This window comes from Cervus elaphus, chromosome 29 (assembly GCF_910594005.1).
Source record: "Cervus elaphus chromosome 29, mCerEla1.1, whole genome shotgun sequence".
Classification (NCBI taxonomy): Eukaryota; Metazoa; Chordata; class Mammalia; order Artiodactyla; family Cervidae; genus Cervus; species Cervus elaphus.
This window is the reverse complement of record NC_057843.1, coordinates 56,779,383-56,807,106: the sequence shown is the minus strand read 5'-3', so window position 1 is coordinate 56,807,106 and position 27,724 is coordinate 56,779,383. Positions and strand designations below refer to the sequence as shown.

General features: G+C 39.0%; 1 protein-coding gene across 5 annotated transcripts in view; it reads right to left on the bottom strand.

Moving 5' to 3' along the window:
- UNC13B (unc-13 homolog B) overlaps positions 1 to 27,724 on the bottom strand; it is a 204,626-nt gene that overhangs the window by 105,979 nt on the left and 70,923 nt on the right. For all 5 annotated transcript variants that reach the window (XM_043891317.1, XM_043891319.1, XM_043891320.1 and 2 more), the window contains one exon: positions 25,129 to 25,186. In XM_043891317.1, the coding sequence (XP_043747252.1) occupies positions 25,129 to 25,186 (58 nt within the window). The remainder of the gene's footprint in view (positions 1 to 25,128; positions 25,187 to 27,724) is intronic.

Here is a 27,724-nt window from a genome sequence, read left to right as displayed (position 1 = left end):
TTTCACCTAGAAGAGAAAATTTCTGGTTTCCCTGAGAAAGAGACACTGAGAACAGGTTTGCTTATTCAGCTTACAGAGGACTTGTGAGCTAGTCTGAGGGCAAAAGTTGAAAAGCCCTTTGAAATTAAAAGGCTGGGAAATTTTACTCATTCAAATATTTATTGAGTGTCCACCAGCTGCAAGGCTAAACAACACAGAAGACTTGGAGTATAGAGTCAGTCTAATAGGAGAGAGAAAATATGGATACAGATACAACGAAGTATCTATCATGAGAACAGTATAAACCAAATGCCATATGAGTTGAAGGTTGGATCACTTCCTGTTAAAATGAACAGGGAAATCATTAAGGAAGTTATGACTCTGAAAGACTGGCTGGTTTTTAATAGGTGAAGATGTGGGTGATGGGAAATGCCTTTTAGAATCTGGAGAAAAGAAATGGCATGAGTAAAGGTCCAATGATGGGAAAGGATATATATATATATGTATATATATATATATATATATATACACATGTATATATATATATATATACACATGTATATATGTATATATGTATATATATGTAAAAGGTCATATATATTTTGAAAGGCTATGTATGTATTTTTATGAAACATTTTATAGCTCATTTAGCAAGTACATAAAAGGACATGAAAGGGAAATGACAAAAATAAGCCTGGAAGGGCAGGCTGGGACAGGGATGAGCCTCAGGCAGACAGCAGGCACTCAAACAAAACTGAATGATGTATTCAACAGTGAGGTTCTCCAGTTGTGGTGCTCCTGGATTGAGTCCCCATCTTTAGATCCAGAATACAGGCAAAACTTTATCAGAGAAGGAATGAAAATTCAAACTTCTTTTTTATCATGGCTTACTTCTTTCTACTCGAAAACCTTAATTATCCAAGCTCTCTTAGGCTGTGTTTGCATAGTTTCCTGGTGCAAATACTCAGGATTCAAATCATAGAAAGTACATACTCCATGAGAAATTATAGTGACAGAACAAAATTTGGCCCCTCTTAGCAACTACTGGATACCTAATCACTGAAACCCAACCAACCCATCCACCTCCCGTCAGCCCAGGTAACACAGCCAGTAATGCCAGCCTAGGGCTGTGACTCTTGCTAGAAAGAACTGTCTAAGAGAGAGCCCACCCTCTAAGCTCAAGAACAAAGGTGGCCTCTAGCCTAGCTAGACTGCTTCAAGGAAAGTGAAACCACGTCCCCAGCCTCTTGTTCACATCACAAAACCAACGACCTCTCGAAGAATGAAATTTCTCCTGCTAGTCATCATGCCCCTTAGCTAAACGGCCAAAGGAGGCGCCGAGGGCACTTGTCTCTGGGGAAGACAAATCAGGAGATCCTGTCAGGATTATAACTGAAACTTTGAAATTTCTCCATCTCTCTGTCTCTCACACTCACACACACATACACACACATGCATGCACACGCACAGACACAAAGTCTTCAGGAAATCAGCCTGAAAGGATATAACTACTGCAGCAAATGCTCTCCTGAGCTTCAAGAAAGGGAAGAGGAGGGAATGGCATTATATATGCTTATATGCATGAATATCCAGCCTCAGTAAGAGGGAGTATGTTAAAGGGTAAAATTAAGAAAATTATAAGGTATTCAAATTCTTACGTACTCTGTTGGTCTCCCCAGCCCAAATAGGTCCAGTGACCTAAGAAAATCACAAGTGGTAACAAAGAAGAAGAGTGACAGAGACAATTTTAGGACGAATTCAAAGATCATTTCCCATCTCACCAATCAGTATATACCTACCTGACTTGAGTCTACCCTACTTGTATTTATTTTTCATAACATACAGACAGCATTTGCCTTCTATTGAGCATAAGACAAATCTGCAAAGTACTGTTGCTCTCTGTAACTCACTACCTAGTGAATAAAAAACTACTGCTTCTGTACGTACTCTTTTAAATCTCCTTCTGCCCTAGGTGTCTCTCAGAACATCATCACTGAGGAGTTAATATATCCTTCCATATTCAAAATGAGAAAAATTTGACCTGCTTCCAAGAAACCCTCCTTATCTCTATATTCACCAAACCTGAGACTACTACAATAAATCCACAAGAAACTCAGACCTGGTTACTGTGGGAAAGACAGCAATTCCCTTATTCGGGAGGAAAGACATCTAATTTTTCTGCTCTCTATTGAAAATTAAAAAGCCAAAGGATGGTATTAATCTCTAGTCTTCTAACATGTAACAAAACTCTGTAGCTTGCAGGGCACTCAGATATAGCCACTTTTTTCTGAATTTCCTATAAATTTTTAATAGAGTCCATTAAAACACAGAAGCTTCAACCAAAGAAAACTGAAAACATTTCCTACACATTTTTCAAGATTAAAAAATTCAATATTAATTAAATGTAAATCCTATCCCACACCCAAGCTGAATTTGAGGCAACTAATGTGACAAAGAAATCACTAAAAATGGGGCTCAGTCCCAAGAAACAAGGAGCAAGTTGGCTTCATAGTTAAGAATATGGACATCGAAATCAAAGTTAAATTCTTCTGGCTCTTCCATGTACTAGTGTATCTTGAAAAAGTTATTAGAGATGATTCCTCATCTGTAATATGAGAATGATAATAATATGAGTCTCATTGGTTTCTATAAGGATTACAAGAGAAAATGCAAGCAGGGTACTCAGCACAGGTCCCTGGAAAATGGTAAGCAATTGACCTTTCTTGTTGTTTTGCTATGTTGCCAGGTTTTCACTTGCTTTACAGGTTCCTAACAAATGTTAACAGATAGCAGGAAGATCAGCACACTCCAACAGTTGAAATGCCCACTACGGGACTGATGACGTCTAGGTTTAAAAGTCCCCAGAGTTCTGAGGGTGCAGCTACCTTAGCTGCTTGCCACAGGACTCAAAATTCTGGAAGCATTGAATGATGCCAACACAGGCTGGCTTCACTACCCGAATTAACCCCAATCCTGAGGAAACGAGACTATGCATGGGACACAGGCTGTGTATACACTGAGGGTCAACTTTCTTCTTACGTACCTACCTTCTTCCTATCACCTGTGTCTCTTCTCAGCTTAGTGTGTGATTTAAAAGATTTTAATAATTTAACTTTCTAACCATGAAGTGGGGGTAAAAATTCTCCCAGGCTATAGTGCAGTTGCCATAGCAACTGCAACAGGATAAGTACTGTGTTTCTTTTCAAAAGAAAACTGAAAAATAATCATATGGAACTTCCGAATATGCCTATCAACCTAGATTGTTTCAGGCTGCTTCTCACTGAAACTCTGGGCTCACAGAAGGCTCTCTTGCATTGCATAGCCTCATTCTTAAATGGCCACCAGCAGTACATAGTAGGTGCTCAATAAATATTTCTTATATGACTAAATCCAACAAATGACCCAATCTCATCTACTGGGTCCGCTCTAAATCATGAAAATAACAGTCATGTTCTCTGACTACCTAGTTCCCTATTCTCAGTTCAGCCTGATACCATTGTAAGAGAAACAACACTAGTTTAATTAAGCCAAGTTTCCTTCCCACCCCTCAAAACCACTAAAACGCTGCACTACCCAACAGAAATATTACTGTGGAGAATCAGATTTTCCTAGGTATTGTTGTTCAGTCTCTCAGTAATGTCCGACTCTTTGCAAAACCCCATGGACTGCAGCACGCCAGGCTTCCCTGTCCTTCACCATCTCCCAGAGCTTGCTCAAACTCATGTCCACTGAGTCAGTGATGCCATCCAACCAACTCATTCTCTGTCATCCCCTTCTCTTCCTGCCTTCAATCTTTTCCAGCATCAGGGTCTTTTCCAATGAGTCAGTTCTTCACATCAGGTGGCCAAAGTATTGGAGCTTCATGAGTCCTTCCAATAGATATTCAGGAATGATTTCCTTTAGGATTGACTGATTTGATCTTGCAGTCCAAGGGACTCTCAAGAGTCTTCTCCAACATCACAGTTCAAAAGCATCAATTCTTCGGTGTTCAGCCTTCTTTATGGTCCAACTCTCACACCCATACATGACTACTGGAAAAACCGTATCTTTGACTATATGGACCTTTGTTGGTAAAGCAATGTCTCTGCTGTACTAGGGATAAGAACAAAAAAAAGGACTGAAATGTTCCAGCAAACCAAAATTATACATGCAAAGGCCCATTCAGTAAACTGAGGATAGTTCTAGCATGTCTGAATGAGACTCTGCAGGGTTATGAAAGAATCTGAACAAAATGAGTCATAAGTATTAATATGTGTATGTTTAAAAATTTAGTAATGTTATGAGTTTGAAATTATTTGGAGGGTAATAGAGAGCTATCACAGCTTTTGAGCAGGGGAGAGACAGGATCAGATTTCTCATTTTAGAAAGAGAATGGTGGTACAGTGTGGCCACAGGTTGATACAGCAGGTAGACAGGGAGGCTGGTAAGGAGGCTATTGCACTGACCCGACGAAGGCTTGAACTAGGGAAACAGCAGAGGAAGTGGAGAGAAGTAGATACATTTATAAGATATGCTGGAGGTAAAGTCAATAGGGTTTAATAGGTAACTTAATGTGGAAAGTGGGGAAAATAAAGCCTAAATAATATTGCCCAGGTTGTTATCTTGAGTTATTGGGTGGATATGACATCATTCATTAAAAGAAATACAAAAGAGAGGAAGGTTGAAAGATGATGAATTCAGTGTTAGATACATATATCGGCTCTGTAGTATCTATGAGACATCTCAAATGAGTATGAACGGTAGATAGCTGGATATGTGAGAGAACAGATATGGAACAAAAGACTTGGATGTTTTCAGAGCGCAAGATCCCATGAGTTACAGGAACTTTTCTTCTTTGTCCCTTGCTATATCTAGAGTGCCTAAACAGTGTCTGGCACAAAGCAGAAGCTCCACAGATATTTGTAACTGAATAGATAAAATTAAAATATAAGTAAATAAAAGAATGAGGTAGAGAGGCCAGGACAAGAAAAAACCTGTATATAGGGGAAGGGGGAATCTATGGAATAGACACATTTTTAAAAAAGCATAAAAAAAAAAGAACTGAGAACACAGTGTTGGTGAGGCTGTGGAGCAACTAGAACTCTCACACGTGGCTGGCAAGAATGCCAAGTGGTAGGTCACCCTGGAAAATAATCTGAGCATTTCTTATGAAGTTAAACACACACCATGCAATCCAGCAATACTCCTCCTATATATCTACCCGAGAAAAATAAAAACATGTTCATACAAAATCCTATATACAAATGTTTACAGCTGCTTAATTCATATTCTATAAAAACTCGAAACAAGTGTCCTTCAACTGATGAATAAATAAACCACAGTACATCCATACATTAAAATACTACTCAGGAATAAAAAGGAATAAACTGATGACGCACATAAATGAATTCCAAATGCACTACAATAGGTGAAACAAGCCAGACCCAAAGCTACACACTATGTAACTCCACCTAAATGACTTTCTGGAAAGGGCAAAAGTATAGAGACAGAGAACAGATTAGTGGTTGTCACGGGCCAAGAATGGGGGAGGCTGAATGTAAAGGGGTTTAAGGGAATTTTTAGGGTTGATAGAACTGCTCTATAACTTGACTGTGGTTATGGTTACATAACTGTATGTGTTTGCAAAAACTCATAAGATTGTACACTAAAAGGGAGAATTTTATTATATGTGAATTATACATTAATAAATCTGAATTTTTTAAAAAGGAAGAGTCGACAAAGGAGCCTGCAAAGAAGCTGGAAAGGAAGAAAACCACGACGATGAGGTCCCTGAAGTCAGGAAAACAAGTTTTCAAGAAAGGAGTGAGTGGTTAACAAGTAGCCGTGCTACACAGTAATCAAAATAAAACTGAGAATGTGTTACTGAATTTAGAAACAAAAAAGTCACTGTAATTTTAATGACAGAAATTTTAATGAGTGAAAGCTAGAGTATAGATTGTTCAGAAGCAAATGGAAGCACAAGTGGAATAAAGTGGAATAAAGAGACATCAAGAGATTCCACAATTCATGCAGTAAAACGTGCAGTATGAGCAAGGTTGAGGCTACCACTTATCACAGGACATTAGAGAAGAAGCAAGCAGAGAAAAGACACTGGCCAGACGTGTTACAGAAAAACCTTCAAGTATGCTGAGAGCTTATTAGAAAACCAGTAACATTCTCATGTTGGGCATTCACACATCAAATGAGTATCAAACTGACAATTTTAATGAACAGGCTAACGTTTCCCACCTCCCTAGAGCTTTGAATGTCTTTAAGTTCACATACTTGACAAATGAATAACCAATTACCCTCTAGCTCAGTGTCACCTGATGCTATAAGAATAAGGCAGACTAGAAAACTAGAGCCTCCACTGTCAGTGACAGTTTATTTAAAATGTTATGAGCTCTCTTCAGACATATTAGCATACCAAGTATACATCAAGTTCAAAACCACAGAACTCTAGACACTTCAAAGCCAACACTTCAAAACTATTCCTAAAATTCCTTTCTACTTTTATCTCCCATGTCCAATCTGTCAACAAGCTTAGTAATTAAGTTCACTGAAGTCTCCTTCCAACTGTCCCTTCCTGATAGGTTTCACTCTTCTTATCGAAGAACTTGTTATCTCTTGCTTGAATTATTACAGATTTTGATTGGACTATGGTCCGTCTAGTCAAGGCTATGGTTTTTCCAGTAGTCATGTATGGATGTGAGAGTTGGACTATAAAGAAAGCTGAGCACAGAAGAATTGATGCTTTTGAACTGTGGTGTTGGAGAAGACTCTTGAGAGTCCCTTGGACTGCAAGGAGATCCAATCAGTCCATCCTAAAGGAAATCAGTCCTGGGTGTTCACTGGAAGGACTGAGGTTGAAGCTGAAACTCCAATATTTTGGCCACCTGATGCGAAGAGCTGACTCATTTGAAAAGACCCTGATGTTGGGAAAGATTGAAGACAAGAGGAGAAGGGGACGACAGAGGATGAGATGGTTAGATGGCATCACCGACCCAATGGACATGAGTTTGGGTAAACTGTGGGAGTTGGTGATGGACAGGGAGGCCTGGTGTAGCTACTACGGTTCATGGGGTTGCAAAGAGTCAGACAGGACTGAGCGACTAAGCACAGCACAGCAGCAAGACCTTCTAATCTCTGTTCCATTCAATCTACTCAGCAGACTGGGACTAGACTAATTTTCCTAAATCTAGCTTCTAATCACTTCATTATCCTTTCAACAATATACAAGTCTTTATAAATAAGTATATTTACCTTCCTGGCTCTGGTATCAAATAAACATGAAACCCCATTGCTCACCAGTCCCCCAAAACAAAGCTTTTGTTACTGGCAAACAGACTGTCACAGTTCCCATGCTTGCTGTACTCAGGAGATAGAAAAAGGAATGAGTCCAATTTCCCTGACCCATCGCCTGACTTCCGAAGCTGGAATATCCTTCACTTCTACTCCTTGTTGGTATGATGGAAATGGTTTGAGCTTTGGAATCAAATAAACCTAGGTTCAAAGCCATAGCTTACTAGCTGTGTAACCTTAGGCTGGTTAACTTCTCTATACTTCTATTTGTCATTCATAAAGAGTGAAGAGTAATACTACTTCTCAGATTTGCAGAAATATTGAAAATCACATATGTAGCATTTAACTACCATGAGCCTGACAAATGGTAAATATTCAGTAAATATTCCCTATCCTCCCGTATATAGTTGGAACCCATCCTTAAGTTCCACTTAAACAACTCTCTTTGAACAATGTTCAATGACTTCAGTATAGTGTCTTTGTTAAACAACTCTCCTTAAACAATGCTCAATGACTTTAGTACAGTGTCTCTGTTAACAATCAAAATAAAAACCATCTGTTATCTCTTAAGTTAAACATACACCAACCCATATGATCCAGCCGTTCCACTCCTAGGTATTTAACAAGAGAAATGAAAACACATGATCATGCGGATGTTCATATTAATTATAATAACTGGAAACAATCCAAATGTCTATCAACAACTGAATGGATAAAATGTGTATACTCATGTAACAGAAGACTACTCAATAAAAAGAAACAAATTACTCATACACTGGACAAAATGGAACAATCTCAAATTCTTCGGCTGAGTGAAGGAAGCTAGACACAAAGGACTACATGTTATATGTTTCCATTTCACATAAAACTCTAGGAAATCAAATTTAATCTATAGTGATAAAAAAGCGTATCAGTGGTTGCCTGGAGCCAGGGGTGGGGAGAAGGATAAACTGCAAAGAGCATAAGGAAATGTTTAGAGATAATGGAAATGTTCTGTATTTCGATTGTGGTGGTAGTTTCACTGGTATATACATCTGTCAAAAGCAATCAAACTCTATACTTCAAATAGGTGACTCTTTTGCATGTACATTATATCCCAACAAAGTTGATTTTTTTAAAACACTCGCTTTAGAATGTGATGTATTTTACTGCTTGCCTTAGTCCAATGAATCCCATCTCTAGCCTAGGTTTAAGTTCTTGAGAGCAAGATCCAACCTTATATTCCCTTTATATTCCTCCCAATGCTCAGCACAGAAATCCTGTACTGAAGGAGATAACAAGTGAATAGAAGCAAGTTCTTCTTAATCTTAGAAAGCAGTGTCTTTAAATTTTAAGAATTACTTGAGACTCTTGTTTAAAATGCAGATTCCTAGACCATACTCTCATAAATTCTAATTTAACATGCCTGGAGTGGCACGGGAACCTGCATTGGTTGTTGCATCTGCCTTTTCAATAAGCAACTTGGACTCTAATCCCAAGTGATTCTTGAATTACAATTTGAAAAACACAGCTACAGAATCTCCTATATGAAAAACACCAGTCTCCAGACTGAGCACTCCAGCACAGTGCTCCTGCGCTGAAGGGTGGAGGAAGCAGCCGGATAAGCTCTCCCTTGGGCTTGAAGACCAGTTCACTGTGATGATACAGGTAACTGAAAAAATTCTACCAAGTCCAGGACCAAATAACTGGTCCCATTAATTTTAATAATTAAAAGTGAATCCTCTTTCCAGAAGGCAAAGCTTCTGCACTTATTCCTATTGACTATGCTGCAACAACATACTCACAAGCTGCTTCTTCTGCCTATTTCATCCTGTTTCTAGTGGAAAGTGTAAGAAATCAGAAATACATTAAAGAAAATAAGGTCTATAATTATCCAACAAAACACCTCCGGACAACTATTACATCACCAATGAATAGTCCAGTGCTGGTCAATTTTTCCATGACAATGAAATGACAAGAGATTTGAGCCCTAGACTTCAAGTGAACAGCCATCTGTCTAGAACAGCAATGACAGGACTCACCTATCAATTACTAAATTGTAGTAATTACTAGGTAGCTCACAAAGAACAATGAAGTCAAACATGAGAAATCCCTCTCTCGAGACAGCAGACTAGATGAATACCATAGAGCTTCTCTTTTCAAGGAAAAACAGTAAAGAAGTTATAACTAAGAAAAGTATTGAATACTTTGAACCAAACATAGGGGAATAACAGAAACTATTGACCAAACTTCCTTGTGAATATAGATATAAAAATCCAAAATAAAATATAAGCAAATCAAACACAGCATTATATTAAAAGAATACTTTTTTTAAATAAAAAGAATTTTTTTTTTACCATAATTAAGTAGAGAATGTTAAAGGAAGGCAAAATGATTAATAGAAATTGATTAGTACATTCATCGCTGTTTGTAAGTCAAAGGAAAATACCCCTGAATAACTGGATAGATATTATTAAGGGCTTCTCAGGTGGCTCAATGGTAAAGAATCCTCCTGCAATGCAGGAGACAAGGAGATATAGGTTCATTTTCTGGGTCAGAAAGATTCCCTGTAGAAGGAAGTGGTAACCCATTCCAGTATTCTTGCCTGGGAAATGACAGAGGAGTTTGGCGGGCTACAGTTCATGGGGTCAACAAGAGTCAGATGTTGACTTACTGACTAAACAACAACTACTAAGGTATTTTTGGTTTGTTGAAGTTTTTTTTTAAAGGTTATTTTGATGTGGACCATTTTTAAAGTTTTTATTGAATTTGTTACAACATTGCTTCTGTTTTGTGTTTTGGTTTTTTGGCCCCGGGCTATATCAGGCTTTAGCTCCCCAACCAGGGATCAAACCCACTGCCCCTGCATTGGAAGGTAAGGGCTGGACGACCAGGGAGTCCCAATTAAGGCATTCTGAAACGTTCAACATCCATTCACATTCACGGTTAATATGAAAACTACTGGGAAATAAAATGCACAGAAGTACACAAATGCTAAGTGTAGTGCTCAGCGAACATGTGAACACACTCAAGTAACCAACACACAGACCAAGAAACAGTATTAGCAGCACCCCAGCAGCCCTCTTCCTACCTCTTTTCAGCCACTCAGCCAGCCTTTGAGCCAGCTGTCGCCCGTCACACTTTTCCCGGAGAGCCAACTGCTACTTCTCTCACTTCCTCCAAGTCTTTACTCAAAAGTCATCTCACTGTGGCTTATATACTTAACCGCCTTATTTAAAATTATAATTCCATTTCAGTTCTAGCATTCCCAATTGCTTTTCACCAACTACTCTTTTATTGGTCCACTCTCTAACATCCTATATTATTTCCTTATTGAGTATGTTTATTGTCTATCTCCTGCCACCCAGGATCTTTGTCTATTTTGCTTCCTGCTATATCCTAAGCACCTAGAAGAGAACCTAGAATGTGTAGGAAAATGTCTGTAGAAAAAAAGGATTGAGGGATACAAGCAGGCAGGAGAGGGGAGGGTGAAAGGGCAGTATGGCTGGATGTGAGAAAAGGAATATAAACAACAGGGTTTATAAGGGTACAATCTTTCTAGCATATAATCTGCCAATATCTAACAAAATTTCAAATGTGCATATTCCTTAACTCAGTAATTCCACTTAATAGAAATACATTAATTCAACTAATATATATTAAGCAAAGGTACTGGGGATACACAGATAAGCATTTTCCCTACTCATGAAATTTATGACCTAGAGATAAAAATAAATATTAAGCAAATAATTACAGTTCCAAGTAAGTTATAAAGGAAAGATAAATACACAGAGGCCCATAAAAGAATATATAATAGGGGAGGGGAGATCCATGTGCACATTCACAGAATTGAGGAAGTTATGATCATAAAGTCAAAATAATAAAATAAACTTTTTGTTTTATGAGGTTATATACATATGTTATATATGTAAATGGGCTTCCCTGGTGGCTCAGCTGGTAAAGAATCCACCTGCAATGTGGGAGACCTGGGTTCAGTCCCTGGGTTGGGAAGATCCCCTGGAGAAGAGAAAGGCTACCCACTCCAGTATTCTGGCCTGGAGAATTCCACAGACTGTAAGGGGCTTCCCTGGTAGCTCTGATGGTAAAGAATCCACCTACAATGTAGGAGACCCCGGTTTGATCCCTGGGTTGGGCAGTTCGCCTGGAGAAGGGATAGGCTACCCACTCCAGTATTCACGGACTTCCCTAGTGGCTCTGACGGTAAAGAATCCACCTGCAGTGTGGGAGACCTGGGTTCGATCCCTGGGTTGGGAAGATCCCCTGGAGGAGGGTATGGCAACCCACTCCAGTGTTCTTGCCTGGAGAATCCCCATGGACAGAGGAGCCTGGCGGGCTACAGTCCATGGGGTCACAAAGAGTCTGACACAACTGAGTGACTAAGCACAGCATATATATAAATAAATGTATGTTTTATATGTTATATTCTACAATTAGATTATAACATATAAAAATTGTAATTGTAGAATATAACATAAAATACATTTATATATATAACATATATATATATATATATAACCTCATAAAACAAAAGCTTATTTTATTCATATTCCACAATTAGGTTTTTTTTTTAATCCATCAAGCAAAATGCTCACACCACAACCACCACCATCAGCTGATTGCTTCATTCTCCTGCATTAAGTCTTTAAAGGCTCCCCACTGTCTTCAAGATGAAAATATAAACAGCTTGCTGTGGCATTCAAACTCTTCCTGACGTGAGCACTCTGCCTCTCTGGCCTCATCTCTGACCCCTTCCTTACTCTTTATCTCCTGCCTTCAAGCCATTCAGAATACAGTATACTTAAGGGGTGCTTTCTTTTAACTGTTAGTACGTTTTCTTTGTTTATTTTGGCTGAGCCGGGTCTTCAGAGCAGTGTGAGGGCTTCTCTGGTTGCCGACAGGGGCTCAGCTGCACCGCGGCCCGTGGGGTCTCCCTGCACCAGGGATTGAACCTGTGTCCCCTGCACTGGCCAGTGGACTTTCATCTTGGTATCCTAATACCATAAACTCTTTCCTCCTTTCCTTGACTCCTACTCATCTTTCAAAACTCAGTTTATTTTGGAGTTTTGTGGGGTGTGGGGAATGGATAGCTACAGCACAGGAGAATGGTCGGGCAGTGAAATTATTCTGTATGATACCATTAGGGTGTATGTGTCATTACATATTTGTAAAAACCCATACCATATGTAGCGATGTAACGTACAACATGAAAAATATAATTAACACTACTGTGTGTCATGTATGAAAGTGGTTAACAGTAAGTCCTGAGTTCTCCCAACAAAAAACTTCTTTAATTTTGTATTTATACAAAATGATATTCACCAAACTTATTGTGATAATCATTTCATGATGTATGTAAGTCGAATCATTATACTGTACACCTTAAACTTACACAGTACTGTATGTCAATTATATCTTAATAAAACTGGAAGACAAAAAAGAAAAATCCCATCGAATATACAACCCAAACAGTGAACCATAATGAAACATATGGACTTTGGTTGATCTTAAACTTTTTTTTCAAATTAGATATTTCCTCTAGGAAGATATTCCTAACCATCCCAAATTTGGATTAGGTTTTCTTTCTCTACACTCCCCTATCATTTACATATCACATGGTACTAGTTACCTGCTTCTTCCTCTCTGGACTTGAGTTCACTAAGATCAAGGCCTTTTCATTTCTATACCCTCTGGTGCCTAGCATGATTCTTCGCATGAGGAAGAGGTGCCCAAAAACTGTTAGTGAATGAACAATTCTATCAATTGTTGGTATCTACCATAATTCTGTCAATCATGTCTTATCAATCAGACTCACTTCTTACCACTTTTACCGATAAAATCTATAATAAGAAGCCATAAGATGACCATGCTTTTATGGGAATAACAGTTATGCAATTAATATATAACAGCTAGTTTATGCCCAGATTAGGCACTTAAATGTTTTAATCAAATAAAACTTTGATACACTAACCTGACATTTTTAACGTGCATAATTGTCTAACATAGCAATTGAACAGAAATGATAATAAGTTGATGTAGTGACTGCAATCAGCCACATCAAATTTTTTCTGGAAGATGGCAGTTTAGAAATAAATAAGCAAGTCAGAAGGCTGCAGTTAACATTATTTTTATCAGCCAAACCATATTGTTATAGTCTCTCTCTTTTCTTTGTTAGTTTGCCAACCACCTATAATTAGCATCAGTATCAACTGCTTCCACCAATACCACATGTACAATGTAAAACTCATCACCCACTCTTACTGACAGAAGTCCTAGGCCCACTGCACTGCCCTCTACTAAAATAAGACTCCCTACACTCTAGGAGTCTGTAACTAGCATATTTTCCTGTCTGAGAGTCCTAGTCCTCAACTAGACATACCAGAAGCTGTGGACTGATCCTTTACTCCCACTACCCAGAACAGACAATATGCTAGCCAGTAAGAGGTTCCTTAGCTAGGACTGAGGGAATAGACTGGGCTATGTTTTTAATTCTCCCTTCATAATTTTCATTTATCTTACTATGAATATCTTAGTAGGATACATCAGTACATTCCAATTAGCTTCTTCAAAAGTCATCTCTAAACTCATCTGTTCTGGAAAGTCTTCCTGAACAAACTACATGTCATTCTTAACCATTTGCTTCTTTGCCTCCTTAACATTTCCCTCTCTATTTCCAAAGTATCACTATTCCTCAGATAAAGTGGTAGATAGTGGAAGAAAAATGGCAAAGAATGGATATGAGCTAGACTTCTGAATCCTGGGATCTGAGAAATAAGAAGGGGGTAAGGGGAAACTGATGAGGTGGGAGAATCTGCAGGATAGAGGCCAGGTGCGAACGCAGTCCTGCTTTCCTGCAGGGCATGTAGTCCTTGATAAATAAGTGAAAGTAAGCTCAGCGGGTAAAGGATCCACCGGCAGTGCAGGAGACACAGAAGATCCCTGGGTCAGGAAGATCCCCTGGTGGAGGAAACGGCAACCCACTCCAGTATTCTTGCCTGGAAAATTCCATGGACAGAGGAGCCTGGCAGGCTACAGTGCAAAGGGTTGCAAAGAGTCAGACACGACTGAGCACACACACTAATGGTCTCTAATCAGCAACATGAGCTTGCTCTCAGGCTCCCCTGGTGGCTCAGACAGAAAACAAACTGCCTGCAAAGCAGGAGACCAGGGTTCGATCCCTAGATTGGGAAGATCCCCTGAAGAAGGGAATACCCACTCCAGTATTCTTGCCTGGAAAATCCCATGGACAGAGGAGCCTGGCAGGCTACAGACTGTGGGGTCCCAAGGAATTGGACACGACTGAGCACTTACACTTTCCCTTTTCTGCTTCTACTGTTCACAGAAATATATCTTTAGTTATAGCCACCAGCTTTTTTTTAGTATAGTTGATTTACATGAAATATTAGTTTCAGCTGTACAGCAAAGTGAATCCGTTACACATATACTTATATCCACTCTCTTTGTTCAGACTCTTTTCCCACACAGGTCATTACAAAGTACTGAGCAGAGTTCCCTGTGCTACATACCAGGTTCTTATCCGCTGTCTACTTTTTACATAGTAGCGTGTACGTGTCAATTCCAAATTTGTCCCTGCCCCTCATATTCCCTGGTAACCATAAGTTTGTTTTCTACATCCATGACTGTATTAACACTTCTATTTTGTAAGTAAGTTCATTAGTACAAGTGTAAATCTAGTCTTGTTTGTGGCAGCTAGAGAAATGGAACTAATAGCAGAATTGGCAGTATCTGCCCAGACTTCTGTGTTTAGCTGAAGCTTGCAGGGGAATTATACCATCATCTATACAGTAATAGGCAGTAATCTAATCTTCCGGGTGAGGAATATCTGGTTACACATATATAATGGCCTATTTCCCTGCCTCCCCAAACAGGTAGAATATTAGAAATAAGACAAATCACAGCATGGCACTGGACAGTTTTAGATGAAGACCAAGAATCATACAGTATAAAAGGAATACTTGAGTGCGGTGAAGACAAAGGATACAGTACGTCAAGCCTGATGGCTTAAGCGTCGTGGGGAGCACTAATACCTCACGCTTCCTAAGCATCAATAATATCAGCGTGATGGATCACCACGTGATGGAAATAGAACACTAACAGTTGAAAAGGAAAAAATGGAAAGACATTTTTATGTAAATATGTCACTTCTGGGCATGTTGGTAAAAAGAAACCCTTTTGAAGTCAGTGTGAATCAAATAAGATGTCATAAGTTGGTCGGCAAACTATATTATTACTGATGACGCCTCTGAATGTCCGTCACTGTTTCTCACACATGTAACTAACCCCCAACTGCTCTGAACTGACTCATTCTTTAAGACAAATTTTAAACAATATGTTGAGTTATGCCCTATTGTGCTAATTTAAAAGACTGATTCACACTCAGGAGATTTCAGTATAGGATCTGAAAAGGTACTATTTATAGGCAACACTGTAACAAAAGCAGTGAAACAAACCTTTCATAAACAATCAGAGAAAATCTCTTTGAAACATCAATGGTGGGCTGTATCTCAATTAAAGTTTCAAGCTTACTTAGAGGTCACATTACACATTAAAAAACAGACCCCCAAATTTATTTCAACCATAGTAATTTATTACGAGACACCTCAGGGATATTACCAACAGAAGAGACAACTTGAAGAGCTACTTAAAACTCTCAATCAAGGAACTACTAGTATTGTTTAGCTAAACATTGCCAATTCCAACAACCATCATCATTCAACCATCAACCAACAACCATCATTCAATTAAGTGTCAAATATAAACTAAAAAAAAAATCTACAATGACCTACCTCTATAGTGTCAGGCCTGGGATCATTTTCTAATAAATATTTATTAGCTTTTAAATTATCATAAAATACATTCATTTGGAGAAAATTTAGAAAGTAAAAGAAGTATAAAGAAAAAAAACTACCCACAATTCTACCACTGAGAAACACTATTAAAACTATTTCCTAGGTTTTGTCCCTATGCTTATGAGTAATTTGTATTTCAGATAACTGGGATCCTACTACTTCACCAGTTTAGGATCCTGCTTTTCTAAAAACTTATTTACATAAATGTTCCTGAATTTAAAAAAATTACTTACAAGCATGTTATTCCATTATATGGAACTTACCACAATTACCCATTCTTCCAGTAATTTTGCAATTTTTCCCCATTGTAACTAAAACCTGTTCATAAGTGTTCCTTTGCATCTCAAGTTATTTTCCCTGAATGGTTCCGAGAAGTGAAATTACTGAGTTAGGAAGGTTGTACTAATTTACACACCCTGACAGAATATGTGAGTCCTTGCCAGATGCTGATTCATTTTTGATTCATTTCTCAGTTGCAGCCAGTGATACTGTCATTGATAATACAGTGGTGAGCAAAGCAGACATGTAAAAACTGAATATAGCAGAAAGCTGTAGAGCTTAGTAGTCACTTGGTGTGGCAACAGCATGCTACTGCATTCCTTGACAAGACATAGGTATAAACATCCCTACTAAAGACTGAAGTTTGAATACCCTGATTTCTAAATACGATCCCCCACTAAAAGAAGCCAGGGCTCATTGAAGAAATGACTTTTTCTATAACTGAAGCACAAAAGGACAACGTGAGCCTGTAACAGCTTATATGAGGAAAGGAAGGAAATGGTAAAATAAATAAATAAATAATGGGGTCACAACGAAACAACACAGGATCTGAGTTAAGGGGACTATGACAGGCCAAATTTGGGACAATTTGAGCAAAGAGAATGACAGAAGTGAATTCATGAGTCCATAGTGATAGTCATAAAAAAGGAGGGTAAGAGAGAAGGGAAAGCTTTATAGAACACTGACAGTTACTCAACGTAAAGGAATGATAGAATTAGGAAACCAACATTTTGCGACCACCAATGTAATAATAAATTTAGGCCATAATCATAATAGATTCTAAAATTAATGGATGAAAGGTTACAAGTAATAGGTTAAATACACACAGTCTCAAAGTACTACCTACCTACCCCCAATATTTTACTTATTAATTACAAAAGGGAAAAAAATACCTTAGAAGTGGAGAAATCTAGAGAACATCATCTGAACTAGTAATTCTGGTTTTTCCAATAGTCATGTATGGATGTGAGAGTTGGACCATAAAGAAAGCTGAGCCCTGAAGAATTGATGCTTTTGAACTGTGGTATTGGAGAAGGCTCTTGAGAGTCCCTTGGACTGCAAGGAGATCCAACCAGTCCATCCTAAAGGAGATCAGTCCTGGGTTTTCATTGGAAGGACTGATGTTGAAGCTGAAACTCCAATACTTTGGCCATCTGATGCGAAGAGCTGATTCATTGGAAAAGACCCTGATGCTGGGAAAGATTGAGGGCAGGAGGAGAAGGGGACGACAGAGGATGAGATGGTTGGATGGCATTACTGACTCATTGGACATGAGTTTGGGTAAACTGTGGGAGATGGTGATGGACAGAGAGGCCTGGCGTACTGCGGTCCATGGGGTTGCAAAGAGTCGGACACGACTGAGTGACTGAACTTAACTGAACTAATAATTAACATAAGCATCACAAATAAAGGGACAAACTCACATCAGCTCTGTAGTAACCAGAACTAATTATGAAGAAACAATCTGATCAATCCAAATTTTAGGGAATTCTGAAAGACAATTTAACTGGATCCTTGTCAGCTGTCCATCAGAATGGCTATGTTGATGTGGAAATAAACAATTTTTGAAGAGAGCAATTGTTGCTGAAGAGAGGTTACACTGTCCCTTCTCCTGTTTCTCCTCTCTGATTTCAAGTGAGAAGAAGTTCTAAGATTCACAAAGAGTGGGGGTGCTTGCAGAAGGGAAGCCAGACAGGTCTACGTGGGTGGAAGAATTGCTGGCCTGTACCCTGTACCTACCTAAGCAGACAACAAGAGGACTGAATAGAGGAGGCAGATCTGGGAGATAGAGAAAAGAAGGAAATTGCCTTGGTTTCTCAGACCAAGAATAAGTGAGCTCCCCAAGAGTCAAATAAATTTTGTGGAATATGGTTGGGCCTGCGTGCATGCTAAGTTGCTTAGTCATGTCCAACTCTTTGCAACCATACGGACTGTAGCCTGCCAGACTCCTCTAACCATGCAATTCTCCAGGTAAGAATACTGGAGTGGGTTGCCATGCCCTCTTCCAAGGGATCTTCTCAACGCAGGGATCAAACCCATATCTCTTATGTCTCCTTCATTGGCAGGCGGGTTATTTACTGCTGGTGCTGCCTGGGCCTGAGCTGTCCTGATACTCTCCCCATTCAAAAAGCCTCTATGTGGTAGGATCCCAGCAGCAGCAAGCTAAGTACATCTACTGTTGGAAGAAGTCAGTAGTGTAAGAAAGAGGCTGAACCAAAGCAATCCCTTGCATCCAGGAACTGGACCCTGAAGGGTACAATGAGGTAACTTCTGGAGGGTCACAAATAGACCCCAAAGAGAGAGCAGGCATTCACCTACCCAAGAGAGGGCAGGAAGAATCAAGCAGTAGCAACCCCACAGGCAACGACAACCAACAAAGAGGCTCAAGACCTTTTCGAGGAAGACAGATGTTATTGTTCTTAGAAAACACAAGTATCTTGAGAATCTCAGTGTAAGTCTTATCCGTCCAGGAAGACTGCTCCAAATACTCACAGCATGAGAATAAGACACTGGCGTGATGTGACTGTTCATGCACAGGTATGTCTTTGTGTGACAGCATTCACTGAAATATCCCAGGGTCACCTCCAGTACACAGAAAACATTTGAGACTTCTCTTAATCCTGCTTAAGGGGCTCCATTGGAACCAGAGTCTCACCTGCTACTTCCAGAGGGCCCAGGATTCCTTCTGCAGCATGCACAACTTGTTGGAGAAGAGGAATCTCAGTGAGCAGCCACTGGCCAAGACACAGCACCCAGCCATTCCCTCTCTAGGGTCCTACTGTTCACTAGCACCACCCAGAAAGTAGACACAAGGTCCCAAGACGTCTACTCTGGTCACCTTCTTTCTCTCCTCTCACTCAAGTCAAGCAAGGCTTCTCTTATTCAGGAAAAGGGAGAGTAAGGTGAATCTCTGCTTCCTCCCATATTTATTCAAAACATTTTGAACATTCCCCTCAAATCCTAGGCTTTCAGTTACTAAGGTCAGGAACACCATTTCTTCAGTTCTTGCCTTCCATATCTTTCCCTGAAGTAATGGGAACAAGAACTGACAATTACACAGGGGATAAAAGATATGTGGACATAATGTAATAATCACCCTGTAACATATCTACAGTTACCAAAGGAGAATGAAATATCCTAAGATAAAAGTGAATGCAAAGTGTTATTAGTGAATGTTAAACTAACCATCAGAAAAGTCTAGAAAGAAAACATTGGAAAAAAAATATAGTTCACCCCAAAATTTTTAAAGAATCTCATCATTTTTAAGACACAACTGGGGCCAGAGGAAGTTTCATATCAAAGATAAGAAAAAAGGGTTTCTTTAGAGTAGTAGCTCAGTGATTTCTGAAAATATTTTGTGGACATGTCACAGTGACTGCAGAGAACTGACCCTAGCAGAGAAAACAGAAGAGGGACCGTCCACATGAAGAACTCTCAGGACTAGGAAGTTACAGTCACATGATATTACAGCTAAGAGCGCTAGAGGTTATTTAGACCAATGCTCCCATTTAAACATCAAGAAATTGAAAGAGACAATGGAAAGACTTTCAAAATTACTCAAGAGAGAGAACAGTAAACCAACCTCTAGAACAAGGATCCAGTTATTCCATTCCTCTTGTTAATAACCTTTAACTATTAAAATCAGTACATTAATAAATATTTAGAAAATGAAAGAAATGCAAAAAGGGATTTAAAAAGTCCCCACATGTCAAAGAGAAGTTTGGTTAGTATTTTAATGTCTCTCTAGGTATTCTCCCCCCTAACTGTATAGATATATTTATAGCAAGTATATTAGCCTGCTCGGACTGCCATAACAAAATACTATAGACTAGGTAGCTTAACAACAGAAATGTATTTTCTCAGTCTCTGGAGGCTGAAAAGTTAGAGATCAGTGTTCTAGCAGAGTTCAGTGAGAACTCTCTCCCCAGCTTATAAATGGCCACCTTATTGCCATGTATTCTCACATGGCAGAGAGCACAGTTGTCTCTTCTTTTTAAATAGATAACATCCTTATCAGATTAGGGCTCCGTCTTTATGACCTCATTTAAAGTCATAAATGACTCTCTCAATACAAACACATTGGGAGTTGGGGCCTTAATATACATATTTCAGGGGGACAAAATTCAGCTCTAGCATTCTGCCTCTGGTCCTCCAAAATGCACAGTCTTAAAACATGCAAAATGAATTCATTCATTCCAGCATCAATTCTAAAGTCTAAAAACTCATTTAAATATCAACTAAATTAGATATGAGTGAGAATTCAGTTATGATTCACCCTGAGGCAAAATTCCACTCCAGCTGTGAACCTGTGAAACCAAACATGTGCTTCCAAATTACAATGGTGAGGCAGAAGGATAACCTCACTCTACCAGGGAGAGATAGGAAAGAAGCGACAGGTCTCAAGCTAGTCCAAAACCTAGCAAGGCAAATTCCATTAGATCATGAGGCTAGAGAATAATTCTCTTTGGTTCAATGACCCATCCTCCACTGGAGTGGCACGGTCCCTCCCACAGCTCTGCAGAAGGGCCCTGGCCCCATAGCTCTCAGTGGTGACCACCCTCTGAAACAAAAGGAAACATCTCTGTCCCCTGGGCCTGTGCTGAGAGTGGCAGCCCTGATATTCTCCAAATCACCTTCCGGGTCACTTTTGCCTTTCCTCAAGAACAACACATGTTTACAGTCAAATAACTCTATGATTGAGTCTTGAAGAATTCAAGAAATCCAACAGCCTTCCTTCATTCCATCCATCTTCCTCTGTCCCCTTTCGTTGAAATTGGCAATGTCTCTGCTGGTATAATTCCATCTCTGTTCCTGGCTTCTGCTGATGGCTGGTTAAGTCCATGAGTCATACCATGATCTCTTTAGTATTTTCTTCAGAACAAGATTTTTTCATTTTTCACAAAATATAGGCTAAGGATAGGCTAAGAATTGCCAAATCTCCAAATTCGAGTTCCTTTTTACTTAACAATTTCGTCTTTAATTCAACCCTCTCTTCTGGCATTTTACTATAAGCAATATGGAAGACCCAAGGCATATCTTCATTATTTAGCTTAGAAATCACCTCGGCTAAACACCCAACTTGATCACTTATAAACTGTACCTTTCACAAAACCCTCAAACAATTTAGCTAAGTTCATTGCCACAAGGATCACCTTTCCTCCAGTTTCCAATAAACCATCCCTCAGTTCCATCTGACACTTCTCCAGAACATCCTCTAATATCCATTTCTCCCAACAGTCCCTGCACAACAACCTTGGTTGCACCTCAAAATTCTTCCAGTCTTTATATCCATTACCCAAATTTCCAAAGCCACTGTCACATTTTGAGGTATTTGTTACTGCAGCACCCCGACTCTCAGTACCAAAACCTATATAGTCTGCTCAGCTGCCATAACAAAATACCACAGTCTAGGTGGTTTAAACAACAGAAATTTGTACCCCACAGGTTTAAAGTCCAGGAGTCCAAGATCAAGGTGCCCGCTGATGTGGTTCCTGATGAAAGTTCTCTTCCCGGCTTGCAGACGGCCACCTTCTTGTTCCATTCCCCCACAGAAATCTCTAAGGTTATCAGACCTATCAAGTTACAGCCTCATTCTTACATTTTCAGTTAACCTTTCTCAGCTGCTCACAGGCCCTATCTCCAAATACAGTCACACAAGGGGCCAGGGCTTCAACATATGAATTTTAGGGGTATGCAACTTGGGGTGTACAGCAAAAACTCTTAAATTATACATATATACATACCTATGCATATGCACATGCACATACAGAGAGTAAGTTTTGTATATTTTAATTTAGTTTCATGAAAATTTCCCTATTATTCAAAGCATAATATTCAAATCTTATGAGTATTAAATTTACTGTTGCTTATTAAGTCATTTTCAAATTTTGCTATTTAAATATTTTGAAATAAACATCTTTCTATATAAATCCTTGTCAGTTTCTTGATTATTTAGGACAAATTTCCAGAAATTCAACTGCTGAGTCAAAGGTTACGGATGTTAAAAACCTCTTGTTACATATTATCAAATGGCTTCCCACAAACCTATACTAGTATATACTGCCATCTGCAGTAGATATTATAATTAGAATAAAAATATTTTTCTAACTGAAAAAAAGCCAGTGTCATAAATGACTAAAAAGGCAAGTTTTTTATTAAAGGAGATTAAAGATTCTGGACAACTGAGTAAAAATGTGCAATTCTTGATAAACTACACGCTGGTGCAAGGCAGGCCTATGAAAACACTCGGGGGACAATTGGGGAATTCTTAATATTAACTATATATTATATATGATTAATACATACAATCGGTGTTAAATCTCTTATTCTAACAACGGTATTTTGGTTACGCAAAGTGTTCTCTTAGGAGACACATGCTGATGTGTCATAAAGTCTGATATTTATATTCAAATGATTCAGAAAACACACATGTGTATTTTTATGTATGTGCATACACAGACAGAAATGGGAAACATCAGTAGGGAGGAAGAGAAGCAAATTTGGCAAAATGTTAATCACTGAATCTAGTAAAAGGTAAATAGGTAGTCAATGTACTGTTCTCTCAACTTTCCTATAAGTTTAAAATTTTTCCAAATAAAAATATAGAGAGTAGTCAGAAGACAGGGATAGGCTATGCATATAAAACAAATTGGGCTTCCCTGGTGGCTCAGACGGTAAAGAATCCACCTGCAATGCAGGAGACTTGGTTCAATCCCTGGGTTGGAAAGAACCCCTGGAGAAGGCAAGAGATACCCACTCCGGTATTGTGGCCTGGAGAATTCCATGGACAGAGGAGCCTGGCAGGCTACAGTCCATGGGGTCACAAAGAGTCGGACACCACTGAGCAACTTTTCACTTCACCTAAAACAAATAAGCTGGTAAGCATATAAAAAAAATAAGAGAATTCATAAACGCTGATTATTTATATCCTCTTATTTCCTCCAGCCCTCTAAGCATTTGCTCTTTAATCATCAAATTGCATCTTTAATCATCAAATGGAACCAAGAAGGCATGGAAGAGAAAGCTCAATTATTCCATTTCACTTGCATTAGCCATCTTGGAAAAAGACTTAAAAAGATTAAAAACTCAAAATTATCTCATTACAATCAGTTTTGGAAATGAGTTAGAGACTTTAATTCACAACTTGGTATTCAATTCAGATTCTTCTTGTCTCCCATGACTCTAAATGTTTGATAAATACTACTTCCCAAATGGGAAAAATGAAAGTAACAAATCACATGTGAAATAGGTGTTACTTAAGTAAAGAAAAAATACTGACCTCTGCCAGTAGTCTCGCTTTTATCAGGAAAGTAAGTAGCCAGTAGAATAGAAGACAACCAATAGATTTATAAACCATGGACAGAGGTTCTTCTTCTCAGAAACAGTATGAAGTAGTATAACATGGTGGTTCAATGCATGGGCTATAGAGTCAGACTGTATCTGAGTATTTACGTCACCACTTACTAGTTATGTGATCTGTGGCAAATAACTCAATCTCAGTTTCCTCATCTTAAAAATGAGGAAAACAGTAAAATCTGTCTTAGGGCTGCTGTGAAGATTAAAGAAGTTACTACATTTCAGCTCTTACAGCAGCATCTGGCAGACTGTAAAACCTCAAAATATGCTAGCGGCTACGGGTCTTATTCTTAGCAGCATTACTACAATAACGACTACCTCTGTTCCCAGGACGGTCAACCCACCACTGATAAGAGTCTGGCACTGATTCAGCAACACCACAGCAACACGAAAGAAACAACACAGGCACGGCCACCCCCACGGGCTGAAAAAGTGAAAGGGAACTGGCTTCCGGTCAGACCTCTGGTGTCTCCTCAAGCCATTCTGAGAGAAACTGAAAAGATACCAATACACCAACTATGCACAGCTCATTTCAAAAAGGAATCTGTGTGGTCTGGATCAGCTAACCTCAAAGGAAACAACAAATTCTCTCCCTCAGTTGATCATTGATCAGACTTTACCGAGGCTTATGGAGCTCCTCCCAGGTGGCACTAGTGCGTAAAGAACCTGCCTACCAGTGTAGGGAATGCAAGGGACCCGGGTTCGATCCCTGGGTTGGGAAGATCCCCTGGAGGAGGAAATGGCAACCCACTCCAGGATTCTTGCCTGGAGAATTCCATGGACGGAGGAGCCTGGTGGGCTACAGTCCATGGGGTCACAAGGAGTCAGACACAACTGAAGCGACTTAGCCCACACACACATATTATATTATCAGGTGTTGAGCCAGATGCTAGGAATACAAATTTTGGCCTTTAAAAATGTTGCATTCTTGTCAAATAAATATATATAGATTATAACACATGATGATATATACAGGACACAGGGAGAACAGGGAAGACCTAAACTAGACTGGGGAGAAGAAGGGAACCGCACAGAGTGTCCAGAAGCGGAAACTCTTAAAGGGCAATAATAGATAAATGGGGACAGAAAGGGAAAAATCACCCCTCTAGGGGTAAAAGCTGGTAAATAGAGGGAAAAGAAGCCCCACTGCCCTGCCTACAGCCACACAAAACCAAAAGAGCTCTTCTTAAAGCTAACGGGGAGATAGCCATTGGGAGGAGGAGCCTGAATAAGGTATATTTCTGGAATATCTTCTGTTTATACATACCATATCTCTCCAACCTCCCCAACTCAAAATAAGCCACATTTGGAGAACTGACGGAAAGCTGTGATTAAGAAGAGATTCAGAGACAAGTTTCTCACTTACAGCACTGGGCGGCAGCAGCAGGCAATCGCTTCCTCTGGCTTTCTTCTTGACTAGAATACTAGGGGGAGAAAGGAGAAAAAACGAGACAAAACATAGTAAGAGGCCCAAGCAAAGAGCAAGGGGGAAAGAAAACAAACAAAATATAGCTACCTATAAAAAGCTTTAGCATTTGACTGGAGTCAGATTTCTTATCAAACAGAAGCAGATCATTCTGCTGTTGATTTTCCTCTGTGATCCTGACATACAGGCCGGACTATCAGATATGGCACTGGCCCAGTGTGACAAGCTAAACGAGGAGAGCAGAAAGTCGGCTCTGATCAAGGTCAGCTGGGCACCATTCTAGCTCTGCCAGGCAGTGGTGGAAGGCTTTAGTCTTAGAAGAGTTAGAGGACTTAGAAAACTCAGATAATGTACAGATTTCCCCATCTGGGTGATGGAACTGAAAACCTCTCTGAGACTTGAGTTTTCTCCACTGTTAAAAAGGAAAAAAAAAAAAAGTGGTTCTTCCCTTACAAGATCCCGTGGGAAGTGAAATCCCTTCCGTAAGCATGCCATACAACATCTGGTACTTACTAGTCTCCTTCCAGTGATACTCTAACCTCCCCAACACAACTCACCACTATCACCACAAAAAAACAGAGCACTGAAGCCACAGAAAGAAAGTGCCGTAAAAGGAAGCCAAACTAAGTTCATGTACTGAAGATGGGCAAGATTTAGGAAGGCAAAGCAAAAAAGCATAAACAAATTAACACAGGTACAGAGAGTCTGGCAGGCAACATGGGTTTGGTTCAGAGCCCATTGGAGGACCGGAAAAATGTGAGTCCACATAGTTCAGAAACTCATAAAGGTAAGTTGGAAACGTGAGTTTTCATCCTGACTCTGCCATTTATTAATAGACTGTAGATTCTGGGCAAGACAGAGCTTCTCGAACACTGAAGGTGTCATCCATTCAACAGGTATTTCTTGAGTGTCTATTATGTGTAAGGCCTTGTTCCAGGCACTGGGGAAACAGAAACCACGGTAAGGAGTTCAGACGTTACTCTGGCCTGTTGAGAAGCTGTGTGAAGTTTTAAACACCAGAGAGAGATGACTTGATTACGCTCTAAAAATCACTCTGGCTGCCGTGTGAGAAGAACTGTAGGGAAACACAGGGGAAATAAGACTAGTTATTGGAATCATTCAGATGAAAGTTGATTAGTGGCTTACACATGAATGTTAGTGCTGAAGGGCATTTCAAGTGGTTGGATACAAAACACAAAACACTTTTCGTATATAAACATACTCTTCTATATAAAGTACTTTACAAGCAACAAACTACAATACGAATACCAGAGGCAGACAATGCTACTACTGCCTCCGTTACAGTAAGGAGCAGAAGTCAAGCACAGTTTAAACAATATAATAGTATTAGCAAAACTGGCAATCATAAAAAAGTTCAAAACTTCCCTTTAGGAAGTTGGCCTCCAGCCAAGCAACCCACTCCACAAGTAACAAAGGGACTTGATTATAATAATTATATAAATAATGATAATTTTTATAGACAGTACACAGACATAATAGTGAGGAAATCATAAAACTTTAAGCATTAAACTAGAAGATTCAGACTTAATAGATGAAGCAGATATTTCCAGAAGACATGTTTAATGAATCTCTTTAAGTTCCAAGCAGAAAGCTAAAGACCACCTACAATCTAATTAATAATATTAAGAGATCTAACGAAAAATAATCCATAATATTTATCTACAGAAAATATAAGTATTATAAGTAAGGAAAATTACAGGCCAATCTCATTTATGGAAATGGATGCAAAAATCCTACATTATCAAACAAAATCATATGATAGTCATTATATATGTTAATATTTCCATGTGACTATGTATGTATATGTATGCATATGTAAGAATGCTGACATATAAACAATGTATCATGACGAAAAGGACTTTAAAGGATAGTTCAATATCACCACATAAAGAGATTAAAGGAGAAAAACTATATGATCTAACAATGCAGAAAAGATCTTGATAAAACCCCTTACTTTTTCATGATAAAATACCTTAGAAAATAAGATTTTCCTTAATCTGATAAAGGGTATCCATCAAAATTTATAGCAAGTATCATACTTCAAGACTCATGAAGTATTCTCTTTATGGTCAGGAAAAAGACAAGGTTTCCCCACTTTCTCTCTTAAAAATTACACAGGATGTTTTACACAATGACATTTTTAAAATAAGAGGTCATCAAAAACAAGGAATGTCTGAAAAAATATCACAGCCAAGAGTAGGCTAAGGAGACGAGACACCTAACCATAACACAGTGTCGTAGGGGGTAAGGGTACTGAAAACCACATGAGAGAAAAGTCTTAAAAATGTTTTTAAAACTAAGGATTTTTAGTTAATAAAATAAATATAAATATAAAATATTAACTTTTAGTTAATAATAAACATCAATAAGGGCCCATTAACAAAGCTAGTGGAGGTGATGGAATTCCAGTTGAGCTATTTCAAATCCTGAAAGATGATGCTGTGAAAGTGCTGCACTCAATATATTAGCAAATTTGGAAAACTCAGCAGTGGCCACAAGACTGGAAAAGGTCAGT